Source organism: Anarhichas minor, unplaced genomic scaffold, assembly GCF_050575085.1.
Source record: "Anarhichas minor isolate MPS153535 unplaced genomic scaffold, ASM5057508v1 ptg000027l, whole genome shotgun sequence".
NCBI classification, from domain to species: Eukaryota; Metazoa; Chordata; class Actinopteri; order Perciformes; family Anarhichadidae; genus Anarhichas; species Anarhichas minor.
The window spans coordinates 1,673,484-1,700,446 of record NW_027466473.1 but is presented as its reverse complement, the minus strand read 5'-3'; the positions used below and the strand labels follow the sequence as shown (position 1 = coordinate 1,700,446).

The 26,963-nt window shown below is 41.4% G+C and overlaps 1 protein-coding gene across 1 annotated transcript; it reads right to left on the bottom strand.

Annotated features, from left to right (window-relative positions):
* Window positions 1-808: 808 nt before the first annotated feature.
* On the bottom strand, window positions 809-26,211 carry zpld1a (zona pellucida-like domain containing 1a). The gene is made up of 10 exons (XM_076102500.1): window positions 26,098-26,211; window positions 25,573-25,793; window positions 24,751-24,932; window positions 23,124-23,196; window positions 22,509-22,606; window positions 4,394-4,474; window positions 4,134-4,305; window positions 2,833-2,935; window positions 1,703-1,732; window positions 809-1,083 (listed from the first exon to the last, which is right to left on the bottom strand). Exons 1-10 carry the CDS (start codon window positions 26,201-26,203, stop codon window positions 908-910), a joined length of 1,242 nt encoding a protein of 413 aa, XP_075958615.1. The 5' UTR covers window positions 26,204-26,211; the 3' UTR covers window positions 809-907.
* Window positions 26,212-26,963: the final 752 nt, after the last annotated feature.

Here is a 26,963-nt window from a genome sequence, read left to right as displayed (position 1 = left end):
CTAAAATTCTCCGGGCGAGTTTATTAGGAAATTCATACTGTATGTTTAGAAATATGACACCAGGCACGTTTTAATCACAAGTCATAGCGCAATATTTGCAATATGCACAATTGTACACAATTTGTACATTTCAGGAATAGATCATCAATGGCATTTTTTGAATTTTGGAAAGTTATACACAATTACATTGGGTACATGTACAAATGAAACTTTCATTTCTGCCACATTGCATAAACTATTTAAAGAGTGAAATACATATTTAGGTAGAACAGACCTCTCAAATGATTAATCAAAAGACTAGCACTCAAATATGTAGCATTATTAATAAATTAAAGATTTATTCCAATTATTATATAAATACCTTTTTAAAAGTTAGATTTTACATTGAGAAAACGTTAAGCTCCGAGTCTGAGGCTTTGTTAGTTCACTGAATCACTTAATTAAAGGTTTTATTTTCATACATTAGAATTCCCTCATTCTCTCAAGTTATATTTATCCAAATGAAGTGTTTTCATATTTAAGTCTCGAAGCAGGAAGTGTACGTTTTACCAACAGATCATGCACTACTATAATGTACTGTAAGCCCTTTTAATTGAATCTATACCCTGCAATTGAAAGCTGTATAGCTGCGGTATTAATTAATGTGGGTCAAAACATGACAAATAATTACAGGCAGGTTGAGGCCTAGCCTGCCACATGGTTGAAACACAAAGTATAGAACAACATATAAAAAAGTCCTCATTTACTTCTACACTAATGCACACTGCACAGACCTACATCAACATTTAACTTGCATTCTCCTGTAAAGATGACAACATGCACCAACATCATGTTACATCATGTTGTTTGCCACTCGCTGAGCACTGTCGGTTGTGGAGGAAAGTCTGCAGGGAGTTGTGTTAGGTGCTCAGTTAAAGACTGGGTTTCGGACTCCAGACACAGTGCTGACAGGAGCACTTTTGCCTTTGACGAGAGTGAGGGAGAAGATGAAGAAGCAAACACTCATGACGCCCAGGATGATCACGCCGGAGATGAGCGCGCTTGTCACTGTGTTCATCTGAAACACTGGAGCTTTCAGATGGGCTAGAGCAGCAAAACAACAAAGAGGTAATCAAATCAGTTCTTATTTCATCCACCTTTCAACACTTGCTCTATGACAACTTAATTGCCAAATCCCACATACACGCTGAGATATTTCCAGCTCAACTACAGTGGTGTTTGATAGCAGAAAATGATTCAGCCATCCAAAACACCAGAAATCAAACAGGCATCAACATTCAATAATCAGGGGAAAGAAAAATCCATCTTAACAGCAGATATACCAATTTCATCACTGACATTAGAATCAAGTAGACCAGAATATAACTATAAGCGACAATAAATGTTTGGATGCTTTTTCTCAACTAAAAAAGTATACTCTCTTTGCTCGTACTACACTTAGTTACAATCAATGACTTTCTGGTGTTATGTAGCAATATAACTAATTTAAGTGCAATTAGTAAAGGCAGGGGGAGATGTAATGTAACTCACAACATGCATCAAACATGACAGGATGATACGATATAATCGTACAGAAGAGTATGTGAGACCTTTTCCTTTTTTGGAGGCTTTTATTATTCTAAATGGCTCACTTCATATCAGTGAAAGGCAACACCCCTTTAAAAGTATAATGCAACACAATGCACAAAATGTGAGGGCTTACCCAACTGAGAGTTGTTGGTTGGCGTCTCATCTGTGAAAAAAAAGTAAAGGCCATTTAAGGGTAACAGCAACACAGTAATTGTGTGTTCATTTCTTGTACAGTACATGAGTCAACAGGATGCCTTCCAGCACTCTCTAACCATCTAGGTCGCCGAGATGAGTTATCACCATCAATCAACCACCTGAGGCTTGATACATTCTTAATATATCCATTCTGAAAATCAATTCAGATATAAATAATACATGGAACTGTTAGAAATCACAGAAAGAGAAGACTTGTGGAGTTTGAAAGAAATTAAAAAAGCTCAAACCGGGCTCAGACTACAGAAGTTTTAAAATCCAAAAAGATTTTGAAATCGGGTTGCATCACAGATCCTTTCTCTAATCTAAAATAATGGCATATCACACACTACAAGCTATTATTAAGATTATCATGCCAGACGAAGCAACTTGCCACCTCCCTTGATCTCTCGGGGAAGTAGATGTAAACAAAACAGACACTGAGGTTGTCTCCAAAATTCCATACTAACATGCTATTTAGTACGCAAAAAACGTATGGGAGAACTTTTTAGTATGTCCGAAACCAAGAGTAGGCAAACTGCATACTATTTTCAGGGAAATATCATGGTATGCAAACAGTGGATATAATTCAGGTAAGGATAGCCAATTGGTCACGGCATAGGACCCAAACACATAAGGTTACCAGTTTTGGTGGGCATGGACGCCCGGCCAATCCTAGCGTTTGAATACTGCAGAGGGCTGGTCTTGCCAGGAAGAGCAGCGGGATTCATAATAACACGTCAGCTGATTCTGGATATTAAAGGGACTGCTCCGAAAAGGCTGCGAACATTTCGGGAGGTTTAAGACTGGATTTGTAAAATGCTCACATTACCAAACAATCTGGTATCAACCAAGGTCCTGGATCGTATTTTTCCTCCAATTGTTGACAGGGGTAAATCGTGGATAAATAGGTCCAGAACTCCTGTAGTCTGAGCCTGGCTTCATGTATTGGGTATAAGTTAGGAAGAAAAGGCTCCTCAGGCAGTAACAGTCGAGTTTGGATTATGTCAGAAAGATAAAGGTGGTTGGCAGGAAAAAGACACTGAGAGAAAGGAATATCAGAAACTGTACCACTCCGAGTGATGATTGGCCCAGCAGTCAGGACGGCATTCCCAGATGCAGCGTTTGATTCCTTTCCCTCCATGACATCTCTCTTTTTCCTGCTGCCACAGATCTGTAAAAAATGACCAGGAGAGATATAGTGATAGAAGGTGTTGCACTTACTCATGATTTTTTCTCATCAACTTCTATGATTGAAAAATTAAAGAAGGATGAGGCAATATATGCTGACTGAAGGATAGAGCCTGTTACAATATATCATGCAGCTGCTCTGGTTTTACCAGAAAATTACAATTAACCCCCAGCTGCTGTCAATTAGGTCTTGATAAAGCATTGTTTTGAAATGTGAGACGAGCGGAATATAATAATAACATCTGACAAATATATCAGACATTTTTCTGAATTGTCAGAAAAGATCACAAGTTTTACTTGATACATTGAGGAAGATACATTTTTCTATATGAGCCAAGGAAATAAAGTAAATAAAGGATATCTGACTGTAAATAAATATCCAGAAAGTCAGTAAACACCTCAAGATAATATACAGGTCCTGGCGCTATGAAACATGTAATTTTGTTGCGACTAGAAACTCATGGGTGGCCTGGTGGCCTGACTTTGTCTGGTTATCAATGGTGGAACAAGTACTCAGATCCTTTACTTAACCAAAAGTAGCATTACAACAATGTAGAAAGACTCCATTAAAAGTCCTGCATTCAAATTATTCAATTATAAAAGTATTAGAGCAAAATGTAATTAAAATCTCAAATGACAAAGTACTCATACAGAATCAGCCAGTGTTATATTTCTATCCTTTAATATGTGATTATTAAGCTACTGATGGAAAAAATAATTTAATATAGATGGTTGAGTTGGAGCTGATGTTCACAATGTTGGTAGGTTAATTCATAAACTAAAATATTTAAAGAATATGTTTTGTTTGTAAAATCTTAAGCTGCAACATAATTAGTAATTCTAATTGTCAAAAAAGTGTAGCGGAGTAAAAAGTACAATATTTCCCTGAAATGTAGTGGCGTGTAACAGTAAATGGAAATACTCAAGTCAATTACAAATACCTCAAAATTGTGCTTCAAAAGTAACTGAGTAAATGTAGTTAGTTACTTTCCACCACAGATGATTGATGTGTATAAGTGAATGTTTGACAGCTGTGAAATTCAGAGTCTGGTTGTCACATGCTTCCTCCATAAGATGGAGCTGTAGATGGGTGTAAGAGAGATACTGACAAAATATGTCTGTTATATTTTATCCTAATAGTATGTCATGCTTTGTGTGAAAGTGTCCTTTGTTGGTCTCACTGGCATGAGCATTGGGCAGTCATCCGCTCGACACAGTTTGGTGACACAGTGTAGGAAGACCGTGGACATCTTCTGATTCTTGTGCTTTACAAAGCGGAATACTTCAAAGGCAAAGCGGCCCATTTGGCTCTTTCCATTTTCAAAGACGGCGGTCTGGGGGTCTTTTTCACAGCTGGTTCAGGGAGGGAAAATCAGAAAAAGATTATTAGAAAGGAGAGAAACAGAAATATAAGAACTGAACAAAACCATAGATCTGTTACCTAAAGAAAAGATCATAGCGGAGGTCATCGTTGGGGTTTCCAGAGGGTGTGGTGTAGCAGTAGTCCATTAGAACATTCCATCTATTTAACATTAAAGATTAGTAAATGCAGAGTTGATGGATTTTAATGCAATTGAGATTATGTAGAGGTAAAGGCCATCAAAGTGTCTAAAGGCAGACACTTTGATGGCACAATGCTCACCTCGCCTGCTGATGATCTTTGTATTGTTTCAACAGATAGAACTGTCTATTACAACCCTGTCTACAAGAAATGATGTCCATATACTATATATTTGTTTTTCCCAATTATGTATTGCATAGAAAAGTAATTGCTGCCTTGAATTCCTTTTTTTTAGTAGGAAGCATTACATGTATATATGGTATGCGTTTAACAATTTATTAATAAAAACATAAATGAAGGGCTTCAACATGTAGTTTGTCTGGTCGGTCAAATGAGTTGAAAAGAGCTTCGTCGAGTAATCCGCCGTGGCGCCCGGGCATGACGAATCCCAAAAACCCCAATGACGTGAGACAATATTGAAATAAGTCTGAAATCTTTGAGATCTAATCGGATGTAGCGATGGTATGCTTAAGAGGGCCAGCGGTCCATGATTTGAATAAGGTGTTCTGGGACACCATTACGGGAGGCCGAGGTAGCGGCTCCAATCCTAAAACAGTGTCAAGAGTAAAAGGCGGGAGATATGCCAGACGAGGAGAGACCATGACAAGAATCTAGTACCTACTTGACCGGATATTGAGATGAAGAGACAATCTGTTGGTATTAAGTCTTGGATTTCCGAAACTGCAAGTAGTTGGCTCTAATGGACTCAGCGATGACTGTATTTTTAAGTAAAAGATGGGTGTAAATTGGCTGGATTGATTGGTTTTGGTTCACTTTAAGTAAAATGTCATGGTGCCTTCTGAGAACTAAGACGATATGCAGGTGTGGCGGCATGGGTCAAAGTGGAGGGTTGAGGCAGTGAACTTAGAACATCTGACAAAACCTAGTGAGAACATGGCTTCTAAGGTGAGATCAAGGTGAGGATTGCTGTATCTGGAGCAGATAGTGTCACGCTTCTGGAACAGAGCAGAGACTCACGCGCAGAGACAGGCACTGGAGACGAGATGAGGTGGAAAGCAAGGTTCTTTATTAGGCACCAAGCAGTCATCCACCGGAACACAAAACAACTCCAACAGGGAGCGAGCCAAAAATCCAAAAACTGTAGTGAGGCAAAGTCACAAATCATAGAAACAAACACGAGCGCAAAATGCCGGAACATGGAGCAAACACAGGGAAGAACACAAGCGATCTGACAACCAGAACAGGGAAAGCAGGGGAGTATATGTGTGTGGGGTGATGAGTAGATTGCAGGCAGTTGAGTTGAATGAGTGCAGTTTGGGGTTGGCAGAGGAAAAAGCTAGGGGCAGGTGATTGAGCACAGGTGAAGTGAATGAAAGCAATCAGGAGACACTCAGACACAGGGGACACATCCCAAGTCTCTTAATTGCATCCCCGTTTCCCTCACTTGGGTCCTTTCCTTGCGTCTTAGTCCCTCCCACCAGGGATGCATAGAGGAAAACATGCGAGGAGAGAGGAAACGAGGAAATATGTTTAAACAGACATGAGACGTCCTTTCCTCAGTTGCGTCACGTGAAGCGACGTCTGTTTCTGATGACGGTGGCTGATGATCACAGCTGGATCAGCTGTCAGTCGGCTTTAACAGCTGGAGAGACTTTTGAGAAGTTTGTGTCTGTTGTCTGTTCACATGATCACTGTACTTAATAATCGATCCATCCATCCATTTTCCACCGCTTATCCGGGGTCGGGTCGCGGTGGCAGCAGGTCAAGCAGGCCGACCCAGACCTCCCTCTCACCGGCAACATGTTCCAGCTCATTCTGGGGGATCCCGAGGCGTTCCCAGGCCAGCTGGGAGATGTAATCTCTCCAGCGTGTTCTGGGTCTTCCCCGGGGTCTCTTCCCAGTTGGACGTGCCTGGAAAACCTCCAGTGGGAGGCGTCCAGGAGGCATCCTAATTAGATGCCCGAACCACCTCAGCTGACTCCTTTCGACGCGAAGGAGTAGCGGCTCGACTCCAAGCTCCCTCCTGATGACCGAGCTCCTTACCCTATCTCTAAGGCTGAGCCCGGCCACCCTACGGAGGAAACTCATTTCGGCCGCTTGTAGCCGCGACCTTGTCCTTTCGGTCACGACCCAGAGTTCGTGACCATAGGTGAGGGTAGGAACTTAGACCGAGTGGTAAATTGAGAGCTTTGCCTTCCGGCTCAGCTCCCTCTTCACCAAGACGGTCCGGTGCAGCGCCTGCTTTACTGCTGCAGCTGCACCGATCCGTCTGTCGATCTCCCGCTCCATCTTACCCTCACTCGTGAACAAGACCCCGAGATACTTGAACTCCTTCGCTTGAGGTAGGCACTCCGTCCCCACCTGGAGGGAGCAATCCAATGGTTTCCGGCAGAGAACCATGGCCTCAGATTTGGAGGTGCTAACTCTCATCCCCGCCGCTTCACACTCGGCTGCAAACCGCCCCAGTGAATGCTGGAGGTCACGATCCGAGGAGGCTAACAGGACCACATCATCTGCAAATAGCAGAGAGGCGATCCCGAGACCCCCGAAACTGACGTTCTCCGCCCCCAGGCTGCGCCTAGATATCCTGTCCATGAAAATCATGAACAGGACCGGTGACAAAGGGCAGCCCTGGCGGAGGCCAACACCCACCGGGAACGTGTCTGACTTATTGCCGAGAATGCGGACACAGCTCCTACTGCAGTCGTACAGAGACCGGATCGCCCGTTGTAACGGGTCCGGCACCCCATACTCCCGCAGCACCCCCCACAAGACCCCCCGAGGGACCCGGTCGAAAGCCTTCTCCAAGTCCACAAAGCACATGTAGACTGGTTGGGCAAACTCCCAGAGCCCCTCCAGTAGTCTTGCGAGGGTAAAGAGCTGGTCCACTGTTCCACGGCCAGGACGGAATCCGCACTGCTCCTCTTGAATCTGAGGTTCGACAAGCGGTCGGAGCCTCCTTTCCAGCACCCTGGCATAAGCCTTCCCCGGGAGGCTGAGTAGTGTGATACCCCGGTAATTCGAGCACACTCTCCGGTCCCCCTTTTTGAAGATGGGAACCACCACCCCGGTCTGCCATTCCATGGGCACTGATCCCGACCCCCATGCGACATTGAAGAGGCGTGTCAGCCAGGACAGCCCAACTATGTCCAGCGCCTTCAGCATCTCAGGGCGGATAACCCAGAATATGATTATTGTTTCTCTTAAATGATAAAACTCATCAAACCCGACAATCAGGAATGATCAGCCTCACGTGACTGAATGAAATTATGATAAATGATGTAAAAAGTGTTTCGTCTCTCAGCTCTCTCTCTCTCTCTCTCTCTCTCTCTGTATAGATACATATATACAGATATATATACATATATATATATATATATATGTATATATATATATATATATATATATATATATATATATATATATGTATATATATATATATATATATATATATATATATATGTATATATATATATATATATATACATATATACAAAGGGTTTAGTCTCTCCAGCTCCCTCTGACTTTAATTGTATTCATAATAAAAGTTATTGAGGGAAACATCAGATTATGAAAAGACAAATCTTTCTAATAAATGAAGAAAGTTGTTTGTGGTCCTTTTGTTGTTCAGTCTACAATGAACATTTATTTAAACCAGATGTTGATTCAGAAAACGAATCAAATATGAAGCTTGACTTTATTCTGTGATCCGTCTTCACTGTTTACACGTTGAAAAAAATCTCATCAATCTGATCGGCTGCAGCGTCCAATCACATGACTGATGAACAATGAGGGGGCATGTCGGCCATTAAAACACTTCCTGGAAGTCTGTTCTCGTGGGTCCTCGCTCATGGCTCCTCAGGTTCGAGTGAGGATTGAGGAGCGAGGAAATGACAATTAAGAGACTTGAGATGTACCCAGAGACACAGGAGGGAGCCGGGAGGAGACCAGGGGCGGAGCCACACAGACACAGAGACACAGGAACACAGGGGGCAAAGCCTAAACCGTGACAGATAGTGAGGATGCAGGAAGACAGCAAGCAACGGAATGAGCAAAAATGTAACAAAAGAGGTCACGGGGACCAGATCAAATGTTATATTGTACTCGTCATAGAATTAGTGGAAGCACTTCCAAGCTGTCCAGTAAGATGAGAGGGTTGAGAGTGATAGGCTATCGATGATGGAGTGAAACGACTTTGTGTCAAGAGGGATTCCGATAAAAATCAAGGGATGTGGATGGGCCCTCTGTCAACAGTGGAACTCCAAGTTCAGAAAAAAATGAAGTCAGGGTGACCAAACCAGAGGGTGTGGTGATGAGGGAGGGCAGATGATGAGAAAATCATCCAAAGGATGGACAAGGAATGGAATTTTATGGTTATTAGACAGGATCCAGCAGAGGGCTTCTGACAGGGTGTCGGAGAGTTTAGGACTGCTTTTGCAGCAGAAGGTGAGCCTAAGAGTGAAGTAATATTTCCCCCCACGCCACTGGACTCCAAAGAAACACCAGAAGTCAGGGTGGATTGGGAGAACTTTGAAAGCACAGGTGAAGACCCCTTTCCGGGGAGTTCTGATGAGGGCGATAGCATTATTAATGGTGGCATAGTGAAGGGTGAAGTCTTTGCTCGGAATCAATCTGTCTATGCTGGGTATGGTACTGCCGTGAGATCTGGGATGCAGAGAGATCAATAATGATAAGTTTCTTTACAGAGTATTTCCTGGTTGCGATACAGATGAGGCTGATACCATAGTTAGGAAATGGAGGTTGAGCGAATGGGCCAATCAAAAAGCCTTCTTTCACTTCCTTAGCAAGTAGCTGGTCGACGGACTCAGGTTTGTTTAAAGCTGACTGAAGATTTTTGCATTGGAAAGGGATGGATGGTTGTGTGAAGATTCCAGGGTGGAAATCTTTTTCAAACCCCTTGATTAGGAACTGAACGAAAGCCAGATCAGAGTGGTTTTGAAGTGCTGCTGCTAGGGCTGGAATGTTAATGGGTATCGAAAGGTGCTTACCTAGGTTAGTCGAAGTGGGGTTGTGAGGACACGCTGGGCGGATGTGGCCTCCTCCACAGAAAGAGCAGATGTGGAGGAAGTGGCACTGGGACTTGTGAGGAATGGTGTTGTTATTGCTATGGTAAGTTATTGCAGATGGCACGACATCCTCGATTAAATATGGGCCTACCCCTTTTTACTATATGGCTGATGATATAGGCTTCAGAGGTGTGGGTGCTGGAGGAGCCAAGGGCAATAGGCAAGAGAAAGTTGAAGCTCTTTTATGGGCTAGCTGTGGCTTAGCATGGGCGGGAATGGAAACTGGCTGGGTGAGACGGGGCACCGCATAAGGAGCATGAAATGGCTGCTCGGGCAGCGAAGATGCGGCAGGAAAATGCGTTGTCGAGCATGCCCCAGTATGTGTCCTTGTTGAACTGTTGCAGACAGGCAGCAGCTTTCGAGGCAAGGTGGATATGGTATTGATAAAAAACATTACCAAATAGTTGTCCAATTCTTGAATTGAGAACAGAATCTCTGAAAAGAGAAAGTGTAAGCGATATCTGTGGGTGTGAGTTCTTTGGAGCTGGTGGGTGTTTTCTCTTTTGGGTGATGATAGTGATTGTGGCCTTCTGGAAATCTGTTGACAGGCAGTTGGTGAAGGGAAGGCATAATGAGGACGGCAAGGTCTAAGTAATTACCATCAATGATCTGTTTACATAGGTTGGTGGGGACTGGAGAAGGACAACAAATGAAAGACTTGGTATGGCAAATGGGAGGGTTAGCTGTAGCTAGGGTGAAGTTCGTGGCTGTCCGCTGAGGTGGAAGGAGTTGGGAGGGAGGAAGGGGAATGAATGGGAGGGCAGCTTGCTGCATTAAGGGCTGTGGATGAGAGCTGGGTACTGCATCCCAGTGCCTGTAGCTCCAGGTTGCATAGATAGCAAGAACTGGTAGAACTGTGAGGCGGAAAAGTTGTTGAGGTAGCTGGAAGAGGGGGGGGGGGGGGGGGGGGGGCACTGTTGCCAGGTTCCCCTGCCCAGGCTGACTGGAGAGGTAGCTGGTGCTGGTGGCAAGGTAGGCTGATGTCCCGGTGTCGGAAAAACCTGGATGATGTATACTGATGGGAAGATGGGATCCTCAAAATTCCAATGTCTGAAGCACCGGTAAATGGCTTAAATAACAATTGGATGTTGCTGAAGCCCTTTTTTTTGGTTGGCTGAAGGTGGTCTTTGCTTTTGCTGCTGCTGTTTCTGCCGCTTTTGTGATCGGGATATGGGTGAACTTTCTCTTTAACTGGAGTGCTGATGTTGTGGCATGTTGGTGGCATTTGCGCGATGAAGTCATCCAGAAGAGGACTGGTGTTTACTGAGCGGTAAGCACGGCAGGCAGACATGTGCGTATTGAAAAGTTTTGCTTTGTTGTCCAATCTGTGACAATGAATTCCATTTTCTTTTAATGTTTTTTGAAGTGTGGCTATGGTCCAATCAAAGATTAAAGAAGGCTGGTTGTCAGGGGACCTCGCTGGAGAGTGGTGATGGCTGCATATTGTGAGGCCGTAATAGTTGGTTTGATGGTGGGAAACTGGCATCTTTCTCAGTGGTGATGAAGTCGGGGAACTGCAAGCGGCACTTTAATGTCTTTGAATGGACTTGTCCTTTCTTCATTGATGAGGGAGGTGTACTGGGAACTGTATTTGTTTTGAAAGTTGAGGAGGGATGACCCGGGCGGGATATGGACCATGTGTGGTATATTTTCAGGTCTTACACAATACAGAGAAGACCCCAAGTGTAGTTGTCTTAGATGAAAACCAGATGTGCAGGAGACCAGGGGCAGAAGGGGGGATGTGTAGAATGAGGAGGCCACATACATTCTCTTACGTTCCGCCCAGATGTAAACATAACATGTACCCTATATAAAGATGAAGCGAGCGCCCTAGAAGCAGGGACTTTCAGATTCGACTTGAGACCTCCGGACGATCTAGACGTCCGTAATGGCATGTGTTGCTTGTTTGTATTAAACTTTATTATACCAGCAAGAACAGTGTCCACGGAGCATCCTTCCTCATCACTTCAACAGAACTGTCGCAGGCAAGATACCACATAGATGGCGTCACGAACAGGATCGGAGGTGGCCTTGCAGTTTCCTAATACGACGACTTCACATACGGTGAGCTCTCTCGATTGAATGCTGGTCATAAATTGGGGCTGTTATGTGGAATTGTTATGTGGAGTTGCTTGGACACACCGTAAATTAAGAACCTTCTTGTTATGGACATGTCCTGTTGATTTGATGTTTAAAGTGAGGCTCCGTGCTAAATTTAATGTAAAAAAGGGGGAAGATAAAAAAGTGAAGAAAAAGGAAAAAGGAATAGTTTAGAATAGCTTCATGGTAACGATAAGGTGGGCTAAACAGTATCGTGCAAGATTAATGAAGAGGGGCCCTCAACTTCGTAACGGTAAGACACATGCATATTAGTCACTGCGTAACGATGGCTCTGACATAGTCCGGAATTAAGTTAGAAAAACAAAGGGGGAAACCTGGATCCAGGTAATTTGAATAAATAAATGTAAAAGGTTAAAGGAAAGAGTGATAAGGAAATAAAGGAAATGATCATATGATTGAGCCGCAAATCAGATAGGTAGAGCCCTCAAGTGTAGGAGCATGTAGTACGGGCCACGTAAAACCTGAAACGACATCTTATGGTCAGTTTAATAACTGGAGAGTGTAAATTCACAATTCGATTGACTGTTACCACTCTGACATTTGTTGACGAAAGGTGTCTGATGCAGCCTCTCATCGAATATTTACACCTCAGAGGTAGCATAAATTTTAAAAGGAAAAGGAAATAGTGGCAAAAAGCATGCTGTGTGAATGAAGGCTAAGGTATGTGTGTGTGTGTTTACTTTGGGATGAGCAGAGAGGGAAAATGGGTGTGCGTAGAAGTACGGAAGGGATGTGTGTGAAACTTAGCTGCTGATGTGTTCCAGATGTGTGCCATAAAAATGCATAGGATGAGAATAGATGCGTTAAAAGAAAGAAAAAACATATTATGATTGAATAAACGTACATAGGTGGTGATGTTAGAACGGGACATTTAATAATTTGAAAGGACAGATATGTGGCCCGATGTATTTTATAAAACAATGAGCTTCGGTTGAGAAGACGTAATGAATTGAACGATGTATTGTATAAAACAATGAGCTTCGTTTGAGAAGACGTAATGAATTGAACGATGTATTTTATAAAACAATGAGCTTCGTTTGAGAAGACGTAATGAATTGAACGATGTATTTTATAAAACAATGAGCTTCGTTTGAGAAGACGTAATGAATTGAACGATGTATTTTATAAAACAATGAGCTTCGTTTGAGAAGACTAATGAATTGAACGAGTCAGTAAATAAAACATGAGCTCTTCTTAAAAGGGACGTAAAATAACAAATGAGCTGTTAAATGCACAATGAACTTCGTTTAAGAAGGGTAGAGTTTGACACCCCCCCCCTTACTCGTCTCAAAATTCCCTCCAGATGGAGGTCGGAATGTGAGGGTGGAAAGGCGTTAGGTGAGGATAAAACTCTCTTGGGAGATACAGAGAATTTCGTTGCCAGTTGAACTGTTGGGTTCAGTTGGAGTTCACTAAATGCTACAATGTTTAGGGAAGGGGTTCAAGTTAGGAATAATATTCATGTATGCTGTTAACGGGACCGAAGGGGTTCATAAGAGACTAAATCATTGCCTGTTTCTTGTCTGTTATGTCATTTACGGTGAATGAGAATTGAGAAGGACAGGCAAGGCAGTGGACCGGCACATCACGGAGTGTGGCTGGCTGAAGTCCACGGGGAGGCTTACGTTTCAATCTACTAAAGGCCGGTACAAATTTATCTACAGACTCTTTAGCAAAAACTCTTTAGCAAAAACACTTTGTATGTGTTCTCAGTCGTAGGTAATATTGATGGTACACATATAAACCTGCTTTCATTTATAAGCCTAAGAGGATACTGACCTGCGCCTATACACATGAAAGAATACATGCTCTAGGCAGATAGGAGAAATAAATAAATAAATAAATAGAAAACTTGGCAACTGATTGACCAGTTAATGCATTTAATTAATTAATGGCATATGATTGTTTGGTCTAACCTCTGCTGACAATTGCAGATGTCCATTTTTGTTATCGTGCGTGGTTTGTTCTGATCTGTGCTGTGGTGTACATCAATATGGTGACTGTCTGATGATTTGAGCTGAATATTGGATAATTTGTTAATTGGTTGATTGATTGATTGGATAATTGGTTAATTGGTTAATTTGTTAATTTGTTGATTGGTTGATTGGTTAATTGGATAATTTGAGAATTGGTTAATTGAAGGGGGGAAGTAATCTAAATAGCCTTGAGTAGTTTTAATTGTAGCAATTAATTCTTAAAGTACAATAACGGAAAATAAGAGGAAGTCATTATAATGGGAAAAAAGAACACTAAAAATCCAAAAGTAATCACTCCTGTTGAAGTGGTACAGAAGAATAATCCTTTAATTAGAGGCATCGCAAACATTGCAAAAATATCGTAAAAATGTCATAAACGCTGGCCTGAAATTGACCAACCATGGCCAGTGGAGGGGACTCTTAACCCAGATGTAATTAAAATAATGCTGGTACTTGTATCAACATACAAGGCAGAGCAAAAGAAGGGAAAAAAGAGGAGAAAACGCAAGGAGAAGAGGCAAGTGGAGCTTGACATTCTCCAGTTGTTTGAAAAAGAGAGGACAGAGAGCAAACGAAGAGGGAACGTACAGAGAAGGAGCAGAAAGAAAAGGAGAAGAGAGAGAAAGCACAAAAAGACAGGGAGAGAAGAGAGTATGAGAAAGAGCGAAAAGAGAGAGAGCTGAAAGAGAGGGATAGAAGGAAAGGGAGCAGAGAGAGAAGGAGAAACAGGATAGAGAGAGCAAAGTGAAAAAGAGATACAGGAGAAAGAGCAGAGAGAGAGGGATAAGGAGAGAACAGATAAAGAGAGAGAAAAGAGAGACACTTTTGGGAAGAGATGCTATGTGTAAATTGGGGTGTACAATAAAGTGTAAACCAGACGGCTGTCAGGTTGAAATGCCAAACGAGAGTGTTCACCAATTATTGATGACAACAGAGACTGAAGCTTCTACAGTATGTTGGATCGGAAATCTTAATGAAGATTTTCTTGAGCCAGTTAAGTTGTGGGAAAAGTTTATCATCGTAAATATGCCCGACGCGAAGCGTCCAGAGTATCCATTTCACTGCACGCTCAAGTATTTCAAGAAAGATGCTCAAACATACGCAGAAGAATGGTTGAGTCGACAACCAAAACAAGTTCAACTAAATTCGGGCTGTATAATTTTGGGACCACAAGGAAGCAGCTATGAAGATACACAGAAATGACTATTTGGACAAAGAGTTTGATATCGAGAAGAGTGTGCCACATGTGACCTTGTGGGTGTGTGAAGAACATACGCAGAAGCAAGTGGGAGAAATGATGGCGGAGGCAGAAGAAGCTGTTTTTACACCAGTAACAGAGAATCTTGCCATCTGGAAGAGCGAGGATCAGAGGTTCATTAAGATCATGATCTCTGCTCAAGGACAAGGACAGCCACATGCTGTGCGAATGACACATGAGCCAATCTGCAGTACTAAGATGGACTCAGACCCAATGAGAGAAGAGATGCTACAACAAGTTCCAGAATGTTTGTGGGCTCGGCATAGTACTGATATTGGACTTGTGAAGTCAGCTCAACCAGTAAGAGTTGAACTCCGACCAGGAGTCAAACCACCTTGGAAGAACCAGTATCCACTGAGTGAAGAGTCAATCCGAGGAATTGAACCACAGATTGAAGGACTTTTGAAGGCGGGTGTTTTAAGAATAACACAGGACCCGCAGAGCAACACGCCTTTGTTGCCAATAAAGAAGCCAGATAATTCATATCGCCTGACACATGATTTAAGAGCGGTCAATGAAGTGGTGGTTGATTTTCAAGCAGAAGTACCGGATCCACATACTTTGTTAGCCCAACTTCCGCCAAATGCGACACATTTCACAGTGTTAGATTTATGTGGTGCGTTTTTCAGTGTTCCACTTAGTAGGGAAAGCCAAAGCTTATTCGGGTTCACGTACAATGGACAATCTTATGAGTATGAGAGACTGCCACAAGGGTTCAAACATAGTCCTCACATTTTCAATAAAATAGTGAAAGACGATTTGGAGGGAATAGAGCAGGTATTAACAAGTAATGTAATTCAATATGTGGACGACATCATCATTTGTTCACCGGATGAGGAGACATGTCATAAGGACTCAACTAAATTGCTACAAATACTGGCAGAGAAGGGTCACAAGGCCTCTCTGAAGAAACTGCAGTATTGTAAGGAGAAGGTAACTTATTTGGGTCAAACAATAACGCAGGGACACAGAAGCATCTCTGAGAGTCATGTGGAGGCTATTCGCAAGGCTCCAAAACCCAGAACAGTTCGAGAGATGATGACATTTCTTGGTATTGCAGGATATTCTTCAGCATGGGTTGAGGATTATGCTAGCTTGACAGGGCCTTTGAGAGCTATGATTAAAGATACTGGGAATGCTAAGCTACACTGTAATCTGTCCTTTACACGATGGCCTTTTGGCATTTGAAACGAAAAAAAAAAGCCAAGTTCTTATGTAGAGAGGTCATAAGCAGGTGGGGACTTCCAGATCGAATATCCTCAGACAATGGGAAAGAGTTTGTGGATAAGACGGTGAAATTGATTTTGCAAAAACTTGGAATTAAACAACGTCTGGGTGCAGTCTATCATCCGCAAAGTCAAGGGATGTGCGAAAGAATGAATGGTGTTCTGAAAAATCGGATTGTCAAAATATGCCAGCACACGGGATCCAGAAACAACTAAGAACATTCATACAACTACTCAGACTACTACTCTAGCTATGACTACAAAGGGGATGAATGCTACAACAGTGACGACATCTGTGGCACCTACGACATTTGTAAACATAACGCGAACATCTAATATGACATCTCGGACATGGATGAGGATGACGCAATAAAGATCGAAGTGGTGGAGGAATATCCATTTTGAATATCTCATGATTATAATCCTATTATTTACCTAGGTTATTGCGTGCGTAGTTTGTAGTGTTGATTTTGTTTTGCTCTTTCGAGACTTTGTTTAGTCTCGAAGGGGGGGTATGGAAACAAATGAACAATATGATTAATGGACATTATGAGCTATAATCTCACATTTTACTTATAGAAGTGTTATTATTCGGTGTTTGATGTTTTAATGTGTATCTGTTCTGTATGCAAAAGATACTGGCCTTCTTTTCTTTCATTCTAGAACATATTGGGGGAAGACCACTGGGAGGGTGGTGGATTGTCAGGGACTCCGATGGGCTGAATGGATTCAGACACTTCAAACATGAAAACATGAAAATCTGAAGGACTCTGAACGTGGACTGGCGATACAACATCCAGATTCAAGACATCATCGATACTACACCTGAGTCACGGCTGCTGAGAAACTGCAGCGTTATACAGTCTTATGTCTTCACTGAAATGTTACATTAGTATTATTAAAAATGAATTTTCGTCTTTGTATATTAAATGCTTGGGAAATGATGGTTTCTAAATATAATGGGACCTCGGATGTTTTCTTTTTCTCGATGTTTAGGGACAGTGGGGTAGGCAGGAAAAGGTCCATAGAAAGGTGCGATGGGTCGACCAGCCTGACTTTGGACATTGTTTTGTTTTGATTTGCTGAGTGTTCCATATGTATTTGCTTAAGTCATTTCCTTACACAAATTGCTAAATTTCTCATTTCAGTGTTTTGGAGTATTACTTATGGTTGCCTTGGCAGAGGGACCGTGAGAGAATTTTCCTGTTTACATTGTTTAATGGATATTTCAAGAAAAATTAGCTGCCTAACAGGTTTTTCACTCACTTTTATACTCCGTACCGTTGCTTTAATGTTAAAAAGGACGGGTTGTTAATTTTGTCATGATTATACACTTGTATGTCTCTTCTGTTAGTTTTTCGAGACTTTGTGTAAGTCTCGAAGGGGGGAATATGTGGTATATTTTCAGGTCTTACACAATACAGAGAAGACCCCAAGTGTAGTTGTCTTAGATGAAAACCAGATGTGCAGGAGACCAGGGGCAGAAGGGGGGATGTGTAGAATGAGGAGGCCACATACATTCTCTTACGTTCCGCCCAGATGTAAACATAACATGTACCCTATATAAAGATGAAGCGAGCGCCCTAGAAGCAGGGACTTTCAGATTCGACTTGAGACCTCCGGACGATCTAGACGTCCGTAATGGCATGTGTTGCTTGTTTGTATTAAACTTTATTATACCAGCAAGAACAGTGTCCACGGAGCATCCTTCCTCATCACTTCAACAGAACTGTCGCAGGCAAGATACCACACATGCAAGACACTTTGTAAGGGCTTGCTGGACTCGCTTACTTCCCCGGTGAGTTTTAGATGGCGTAAAGAGGTGTCTGGATCACAAAGGTGGTGGACGTGTTTTCGGATCTTGTTTGCTGTCGTGCACAGGAGACTTTGGACTTGGTCGTTCTGGTCCAAAAAGATCGTCGTCGGAAAGGGATAGCGAGATGGTATCCATAGTGGAAACAAGGTAAGTAGATGAAATGAGATTGTTAGAAGGTTACTTACCTACTAAATGTTTCAATGCATTCCACCAGAACCAAGAGCCCGTCTTTGTTCTGATGTGGAATTCAAGAGCGGAACGGGAGGAGTGGGTTTCGGTGGGTATTTATGGGAATGCAGGAAGAGGCATGGTAGAGGTGTGGACCTGCTCCCAAAATTCTACTAGGTCGCTTCCAAAGCCATACGAGATGGTCAGTATGTATGGTGGTCGCACAAACTTTGACAACAGAGACTCCTTTCCTGCTTGAATCACGTTTGTTAGGGTTAAGAAAGATGGTGGTTTTGCATAAATGTTAATTATGCAGGCTGGTCTCAACCAGCATTCGTAGCTGTACCTACGGACGATAATGCACTGTAATTCGTAGATATCCCACGAAATTATTTCATATGTTATCCAGGTTATCATGAACGACAAAGTATAAAGACCACTAAAGCACTCACGGGAAGAGAAGTGTATGGGTCCGATAACCAACAACCTTTAGCCAGGGATTTGTCACGTAACTCTCATAATGTAGCTCCGGCACTTTCGTGGTTATTTTAAGCCAAACGACATTCTTTTTCTAAACATAATTAAATGGTTTTGTTGCCTAAACCTAAGAAAGTATTTCACGATCTTTTCTTAAACCTGACTAAGTAGCTTTGTTTCCTAAACCTAACTAAGTATTTGATGATCTTTACTTAAACCTTACTAAGTAGTTTTGTTTCCTAAACTAAATTGTTTCCTGTAAAGACGGAAATTGAAAGGTGTTGCTGGCTTTTACAGGAAACCCCACAAAATATGAGGAATAACGTTTCATAACTTTGAATAAAGTACAAAACAGGTCATCAAGTTACTTTTGATTTTTTCAATAAAAGTCCTCATCCACTCAAAAATGTTTTACGTATTGTTCCTTTACTTGGATTTTGACATTAAAAGGCTGTTTTCATATCTATCTGCTGAAGGAGGAAAGATCAACTTAAATCCCAGTGGTTGGCCGTCAGGGCCAGCAAGCCTTCTCTGCTGGCCTAGACAGAATCACAAAGTTATAGCTATTTTATGATTGAATTATTTTTGATAAATACACTACATGTATTGTAAATATTTTTTCCCATTAGCTCATTATCTCATTGCATAGCTACTGTCTTCCTCAGTTGCGCTGCTTCCAGCACAACTTGTTTTAAGTAGAGCTTTTATCCAATCAGATTTCGCCCCTATGCTGTCTCTAAGTAAAAAAATCTGCCCGGAGGCCTTCAGAATTACAAGTGAATCCCTTTGCAGTTTAAGTAAATGGGGACGATATTGTTGATTGTCATAGTCTTCAACCAATCAGATTTTTAGTTTGACATGTTGGGCGTATTCTTTGACGTGCCAGATCTTCTAGCTAGCCTACAAGTACGTCAGCATTAACGTGCGGCTTGACTGTTGTGAAACTAGCTAGCAGAACTTTGTAGTAGTAAGAGTTAAAGGTTAAAGATATGTAAGACGTTTTTACGTTTTAGCGTTTTGGCATGTTTGGTGGTGACAATCCCAATATCTGCTGCCTCTGCTGAGTGGACATTTTCAGCCCTCAAACGCATTAAAATGTATTCAAGAAGTACAACTGGGGAGGCTCGACTGTCATCACTGAATCGAGAAGGACTTCTTACTGGAACCGAACCGCACCGATGTACTGTACAACCGTGGCATTGAACTCTTTGTACTCAAAGAAAGGAGGATGGACTTTTGTCTTTAAATAGTGAACAGCAGCTTTTGTATTTTTACATCTGCAGTAGCCTTACTACTGTGTTAATTTTTCTATCGTGTTGTTTTTATGATATGGTTAATATTGCTCCCTCCGATGTGAATAATATTTAAATAGACCGTGCCCTTGCTGGAATGTGCAGAGGCCTGTTGATCGTGTTATTTGGGTTTTATGTTATTCTACCTGCTTTGTTGTCATATATATATATTAGTGCTGGGCAAGTTAACGCGTTATTATCGCGTTAATGCATTAAGTAATTAACGTCGGCAACTATTTTATCGCGCGTTAACGCATTTTATTTTTTTATTATTATTTTGAAAGTCCGTTGCTCACTGGCAGCGGTGGAGGAAGTCTTCGGCAGACTGCGTTGATGCAGCGTGTGGGAGAAGTATAGATAAACAAAAGCAAGACAAGCTAACAGATGCTACAGAGAAGTGGATACAAACTGCAGCCGGTTAGTGTTGTGGAAGATGTCGGTCTAAGGAACGTTCTTAGGATCGCAACGAATGACGGCACGTATGAGCCTCAAGACGCACCATCACAAGAAGAATACACGAGTTGTATGAAAAGGAGAGGACTACTAAAGCGACAGCGTTACAACGTGCACCAGCTGTTGCTCTCACTGGAGACTACTGGACATCGCTGGGTAACCATCATCACCTCTGAGTTATAGCATTATATTGATGAACAGAGCTGCATTCACATGCTCTGACTGTCATGAAGACAGAAGACAAGACATTTTGCTGAAACGTGCGCGGAACATGTTATTGATGTTGCACAGCAGTGGAACGTTTCACATAAAGTCAGCACACTGAGCACAGATAGTGAAGAGATATAACTGCTGCTGTGTAAAGGGAATACTGCTGTTAAAAATAACCTTATTTGTTTAAAGTGTTTGCAAACCAAATGTTATTGCCCTTTTGTTCATATAGCAGTACTTTTAAAATAAAAGTGCGCAATACACTACTTTTGAATTCATTATTGAATTTTGCGCATAACAATGCGATTAACCGCAAGAAAATCATGCGATTAATCGCGATTAAAAATTGTAATTGTTGCCCAGCTCTAATAAATATATGTGACTGGTTCTTGTGAGTTTGTTCTTTTCATTGTGTTAATTACATTGATTTTGACTATATGCATCAGACTATATTGCCCGTTAATGACAAAGCATCCCGTCACGCTGCCGTCATAATGTGGTTATTAGGAGTTGGTTCAACTGTAGTAGGACAGCACTGAAGGCCCAGGTATAATATACACGGCCCGCCACTCCCAGTTTAAATGATGTAAGTACCACCAGGGTTTTTGTGATGTTTGTGGGCCAATGTGCAATTTACACATGTGTAATGTGGAAAATTGAAGCCTCTAGAGTACATACACTCTGAGTGCACTTTTCATTTAAGTAGCTCTTGTTTCCAGCAGTACAATTTTTTAAATGAGCAATACTTGCATATTCTTGGATTATTAATTAACAACATTGCGTCATTGTATTAATAGAGAACATTATTCGTAATACTTTCATAATGGGTTTGCTGTTGCAAATTTGTAGTTAACATTAACATATTTGTAGGAGACAGGGTTGGAAATTGGCATGCCATAGACATAGTTAATGTATTTCTGGTGACAAAGGAAGTCAGGATAAGGTGATAAACAATGAGCCATCTCCCCTTAAAATCTGTGAAGTATCCTTATGTTTACTCCCACCCTTCAGGCAAAGTAACTCTCCCACCTACGACTAGCCCCACAGGCAAGATCGAATGACCACAATACAAAAGCTTCACATAGTCAAATCATGTCATGTTCAAAACGAAGGAGTAGATAAGTCCCATGAAAATGATCAAATTTAGATCTATTTACATCTGATCTAGTCAGAGAACATCAGGGGATTTGGTCAATTCTCTGGAGAGGTCAGGTGTACTCAGCAGAATGTATTTCCAACAACGATTACAAAGATACAGGACCAGCAGTGTGATGTACGATGTGGTTTTCATGCTCTGTCACAATTTGTCTGAAAGAGACTCTGTCAGAATTCATGAGATCAGATAGAAAAACGTCTAAGATCAAAGAGAGGTACAAAGTCAGAGTCAAGACTTTGACATGGTGCATGCCTGCACTGTGTGTATCATCAATGGGAGCAGTAAAACACAAAAGTTATTCTCAGGTGAACAAATAACACAGTTAAAAGTCTAATGCTTCATCTGTCTCATGTGTATTTATAAAGCAGGCTGATTCAATTTATAAGCTGTTATTTTTCTGAGACATCCTTATAATGAGTCTAATAAACAAATTAAGAACACGTTTTTTTACTTTTACTGTGATCTGGCATAACTTAAATATAGAAGAGGTCAAAACTTCTTGGAGGAAGGTGGAGTTGTGCCATAAATCCCTACTCTGCTTCTATATCACCTAAATATAGGTCAGTGGTGTTTTTCTTCACATTGTGTTGCAGCCAAAGGTGTCACTTTACAGCACTGTGTATTGCTCTCCATGGTCAGTATAGGTAGGGTTGCTTACATTGTGCTTGTACCAATGGCATTATTTAATAATGGACAACATAAATGGATATGGTAACCTACTCTCCCTCTAAAAAGATGTTGTTTTGGTATAAAGTGACTTATTCAGATTGAATGGCTGGATGTTGATTGAATACCTCCTATCCAGGTTAGAAGCTTTTACGGCTGCAAACACTCGCGTCTTCAGGGTCAGTCCTGCCATGGGGATGGACAGCTGCTGAATGTATGACGAGTCCTGTACATAAACCATAATAGCATTTCAGCAAGTTTGTCACAATACCCGACTCTTTCCCTTCATCCTGTTGAGGATGATTTGTTCAGTTTCACTACACTTCATGAATCCCTGCATATTTGTTATCTGGTATCCACACAATCCCCTTTATTAGTGTTTGGTTCAAACTGACTATATTTAGCATATGGTGTAACATGAATTGAGGGTAAATTGAGAATCATTTTCTCCAATTACAGGATTAAAGGTCATTTGCTGCCTACTTGGGCAACATGAAAGGGTTTCTGAACCTTTGGTATCCTTCCCATCTCATACATAGATCATCATCCTCAGAAAATACTGAAATTGCAGATTTAAAAGGTGCAGATTCATTTAACATAGCTGCAGAGCTTTGAATGCTCGTAGATGCTTTCTGACTTATTATAGCTTTGGTATATGACTTTGTCTCCAGTGCAGCAGCCTATAAGCTGCCCTGCTGTGCAGCAAAATAACAGATATTTCGACTCAACTGATGTAAACTTACATTGTAAAGCAGTAGATTCAGCGTGCTGATGAAAGTACCATTGCTTTCCTTCACTGAGATTGCAGCTGCTGACCTTCAATGAAGATAAAGAAAAGATCAAAGTTCCCAAAAACATTTTGAAAGGTGATTCCAATATTTGAAGTGACATTTGCCTGACTGGTATGTGCATTTTTTAAATTAGAAAATAATTCTGTAAGCATAGATGGTGCTTTACTTGCTAATATTCACAATATTAATAAAGAAGAACAAACTTGCAGCATCTTGTGTTGTGATGTTAGTGCATATGAGCGTGCCCCACTGGTTTGCTAACGGCCGCAGCTCTGCACTGCTCTCATAGACAGGTACAGCTGATAACACTGTTATCATGATGCGTAGCACCTATCCTCCGATTCTCCCTCAGGTAAACACTGTTAGCTCTGTTAGCATTGTTTACGCTGTTAGCACTGTTTACTTTGTTAGCACTGTTTACTTTGTGAGCAATGTTTACGCTGTTGGCACTGTTTACTTTGTTAGCACTGTTTACTTTGTGAGCACTGTTTACGCTGTTAGCACTGTTTACTTTGTTAGCACTGTTTACTTTGTTAGCACTGTTTACTTTGTTAGCACTATTTACTTTGTGAGCATTGTTTACGCTGTTAGCACTGTTTACTTTGTTAGCACTGTTTACTTTGTGAGCATTGTTTACGCTGTTAGCACTGTTTACTTTGTGAGCATTGTTTATGCTGTTAGCACTGTTTACTTTGTGAGCACTATTTACGCTGTTAGCACCGTTTACTTTGTGAGCATTGTTTACGCTGTTAGCACTGTTTACTTTGTTAGCACTGTTTACTTTGTTAGCACTGTTTACGCTGTGAGCACTGTTAGCTGTGAGCCACTGGCTCAGCTGTTGCCATGTTGAGAGCGGTATGATCTGAATTTCATACTGAGCACATTTAACTTCAGATTAAAAATCTTTATTTTTTTAGCCATGTTGTGAACATTATCCCTCCATGGTAAATCTTGTTTCTTCCCCCACTTGATCCAGAAAAGTTTTAGATACAAGAGGTGGACACAACTTAAACACCAAAAATATGATGAGATATAAAACAATAGCCCCAGAACCCTTTTGAAGCTGAGAATGGTCAAGTTTTGTCGACTCTGTCAGAGACATGTTGATCCAGCACCATGTTATTTTTTAGGCTTCATTTTCTGGTGGTGTTGTCTCTGAATGCATTATACTTCCAATAAAAATTGTGTGCATCATGGAAGACAAACTCAGAAACAGAAATTCAGTACTAGTGTGTGGACGGTATTAATTATGTATTGCCAGTGGTTCTTTTATTTTGTTCACCCCGTTGGCATAATGACTCAAATTTACATTATTACAAACAACATCCTCATAAATGAACATATTTATTAACACCTCTCTGAGTCAACAAAAACTGAACAGCATAAATTCTAAAAAAAAGACTGTATTTGTATTTAGTTGTCCACCCCCTGTATTTCAGTAGTCAATATGTCCCTCCATGACTTTTTCTTTTCCCATTTGTTAATTGGTTGAACTTATTTCAATGGATGGCTTACTGACTCTCTGTAGCAACCTACTAGAGCACTTTCAAACCAATGAAAAAGTGGAGGTGAGACTTACGAGGCCAGCTGTGTGTTGTTGACTAGGTATTCCAGTGGGTAACTGCAGCTGAACTTGTACAGCAGACCTGGCAGGTAGCTGATGATGGTGGGGGGATCCGGTGTGTCGATATACCCTGATATGTTTCCAATCTGCACCAGTGACAGGTTACCATAAGCGTTGGGCCCTTGAGCCGTGGAGACCTGAGGCGAACAAAACCAGTGTGAGTGACACTCCTCCTTCTGGCTCTAACCAACCACCATTATCTTACTGTGGGCACACCGGACTGGACCATCAGCCATACTACTGAGCATGCTAAGGCCCCTCACTAATCCCCAACTCAATCCCTTTTCATCCGAGCATAGACCCTCCAGGAACTGTGCCATTGCATCCAGCTGAACACAGAACACAGAAAAGATTCACTTTAAACTTCCTTTAAACTGTTTTAAGATTCTTTTTTCACTCATCATCTGATCTTTTTCTACAAACGGTGGGGAGGCTTTTTGCTGTTTTTAAAATGTTCCACTTCAGTTTGTAATTGTTTAGCCTGTATAATTTAGCATATAAAATGTTAAAAGTAACTGTCAAGTCATCTAAGAATATGAGTCATTTTATGACACTTTTCAGCAGTTAAACTGTACATAACCCAGCCTTTACAGTAAACTATATTTTCATTAGCTTTGATAATATTTTCTCAAAGCTATTCATATTATAATATTTCTGACCCATAACAGTTGAAGCACCAAATCCAACTCCATCATTAACAGCGTCAGTGATGCTGACAGTAATAATGTCAAATCTGCTAAACAAGCAATTCATTATAACTATTCCTGCTTTTCTTACCACCAGGGAATTGCCACAGGATTCCAGCATCGCCAGGCTGATACTAAAGATTACCACAGTGGGAAAAGTGTTGTTATTGATGAAACCACGGCAGTGGGAGTCTCCATGGCGTCCATTGAGGGCCAGGTCAGTGTCTGTGTAGCCAGAAAAGAGGACAGGGCAGAAGTTGATCTTGAGGGTGATGGTCTGCACCCCACAGTACACACTTATATCCCTCTCCGCTGAAAGACACACAAACAGAGGCAGGTGCATACAGGCATTAAAATGAGTGACAAGATATTAGGTTTGATATTTTGTTATTTATTTATTTAGATAAAAAATTGAAATGATGATTTTTTTATTTTTTTATCATGTTTTAGGTAAGAAGTGCACTTCTGGTATGACAGTTCAAAACCATCACTCTAAAAATGAATTATCTCCTTTTTGGTATATGTAGCTAGTTTGTGGAGAAATTTCCTTTAAAGAGACATTCACATGTAGGGCCTAAATTCCATCCAGTTACAGAAAAAGTGTTGAGTTCCTCACCAGGGAAACGGCTGTGAAAGTTGGCGTCACAGTTGTATCCATTGAATTGAGCTCCAACTGATAAAGCCTTACTAAACAGTAAAAGAATCAGAAATATATGTTCCATTTCAGCACCTGAAACAGAGCAAGAAAGTGCACTTAGTGTAAGTGTACAGTCTATATGTCAAATAGAAAGTGAAATCCTTCATATATTACATTATTCTTGAGGATCTTACGATAGTCTTCCCCGAGTGTGTTAATGTCAGATGCTAAGATTTCCTCAGAAATCTTGCAACAGTTTTGACTGTCACATAGAATTATCTTTGAAAACCTGCAGCTTTGGCAGCAAAGTTATGAGAATAATGCTGGATAATGTGTTGATAACGACGGTCATTTCATCAAGGATAATGGCTTATCTCTGTGTGCACATCTCATTGTCCTGTGATAACCTCTTATCACATAATCGTAGTCAGTTACAGACACAGAGTTTCAGTCCTGAGGAACAGGTAAATTAAAGGAGTAATTGCATCAAGTTTGTAGTTAGCGTCTCTAGCTCTGACAGCAGACAAATTCCCGACAGCTTGAGGTAAAAAGGCAGATCGCTGCTCTAGGAAAAGTAGAATCACTCACCCTGTTTCCTGGAAGCCAGCGAGTCAGCGGTTCTCCATAAGCTTGGGACAGACGATGGAATGGTCCGCACAGCATCCCTACCCGACAACTAGAAACAGGACTTGGTAGCAGGGGGGGAAAAAGGGATCTACACATAAGAGATTCATTATTTGAACATGTCAACAAAAAAGGGCTGTCCAGAGAGAACATGGGAAAGTTCATCAAATCTGAATGTGTTATACAAATCCTTTCACGTTCGCAGAAACATGAGCAGGTTT

What these genes read in the sequence shown, in the direction of transcription:
- zpld1a (XM_076102500.1), bottom strand. Translation starts at nt 26,203, where the DNA reads ATGGAACATATATTTCTGATTCTTTTACTGTTTAGTAAGGCTTTATCA. An exon ending in TGAATCTACTGCTTTACAAT is followed by an intron (nt 22,607 to 23,123) that starts GTAAGTTTACAT and finishes GTTTATGTACAG; the next exon opens with GACTCGTCATACATTCAGCA. An exon ending in AACCAACAACTCTCAGTTGG is followed by an intron (nt 1,084 to 1,702) that starts GTAAGCCCTCAC and finishes TTGCTGCTCTAG; the next exon opens with CCCATCTGAAAGCTCCAGTG.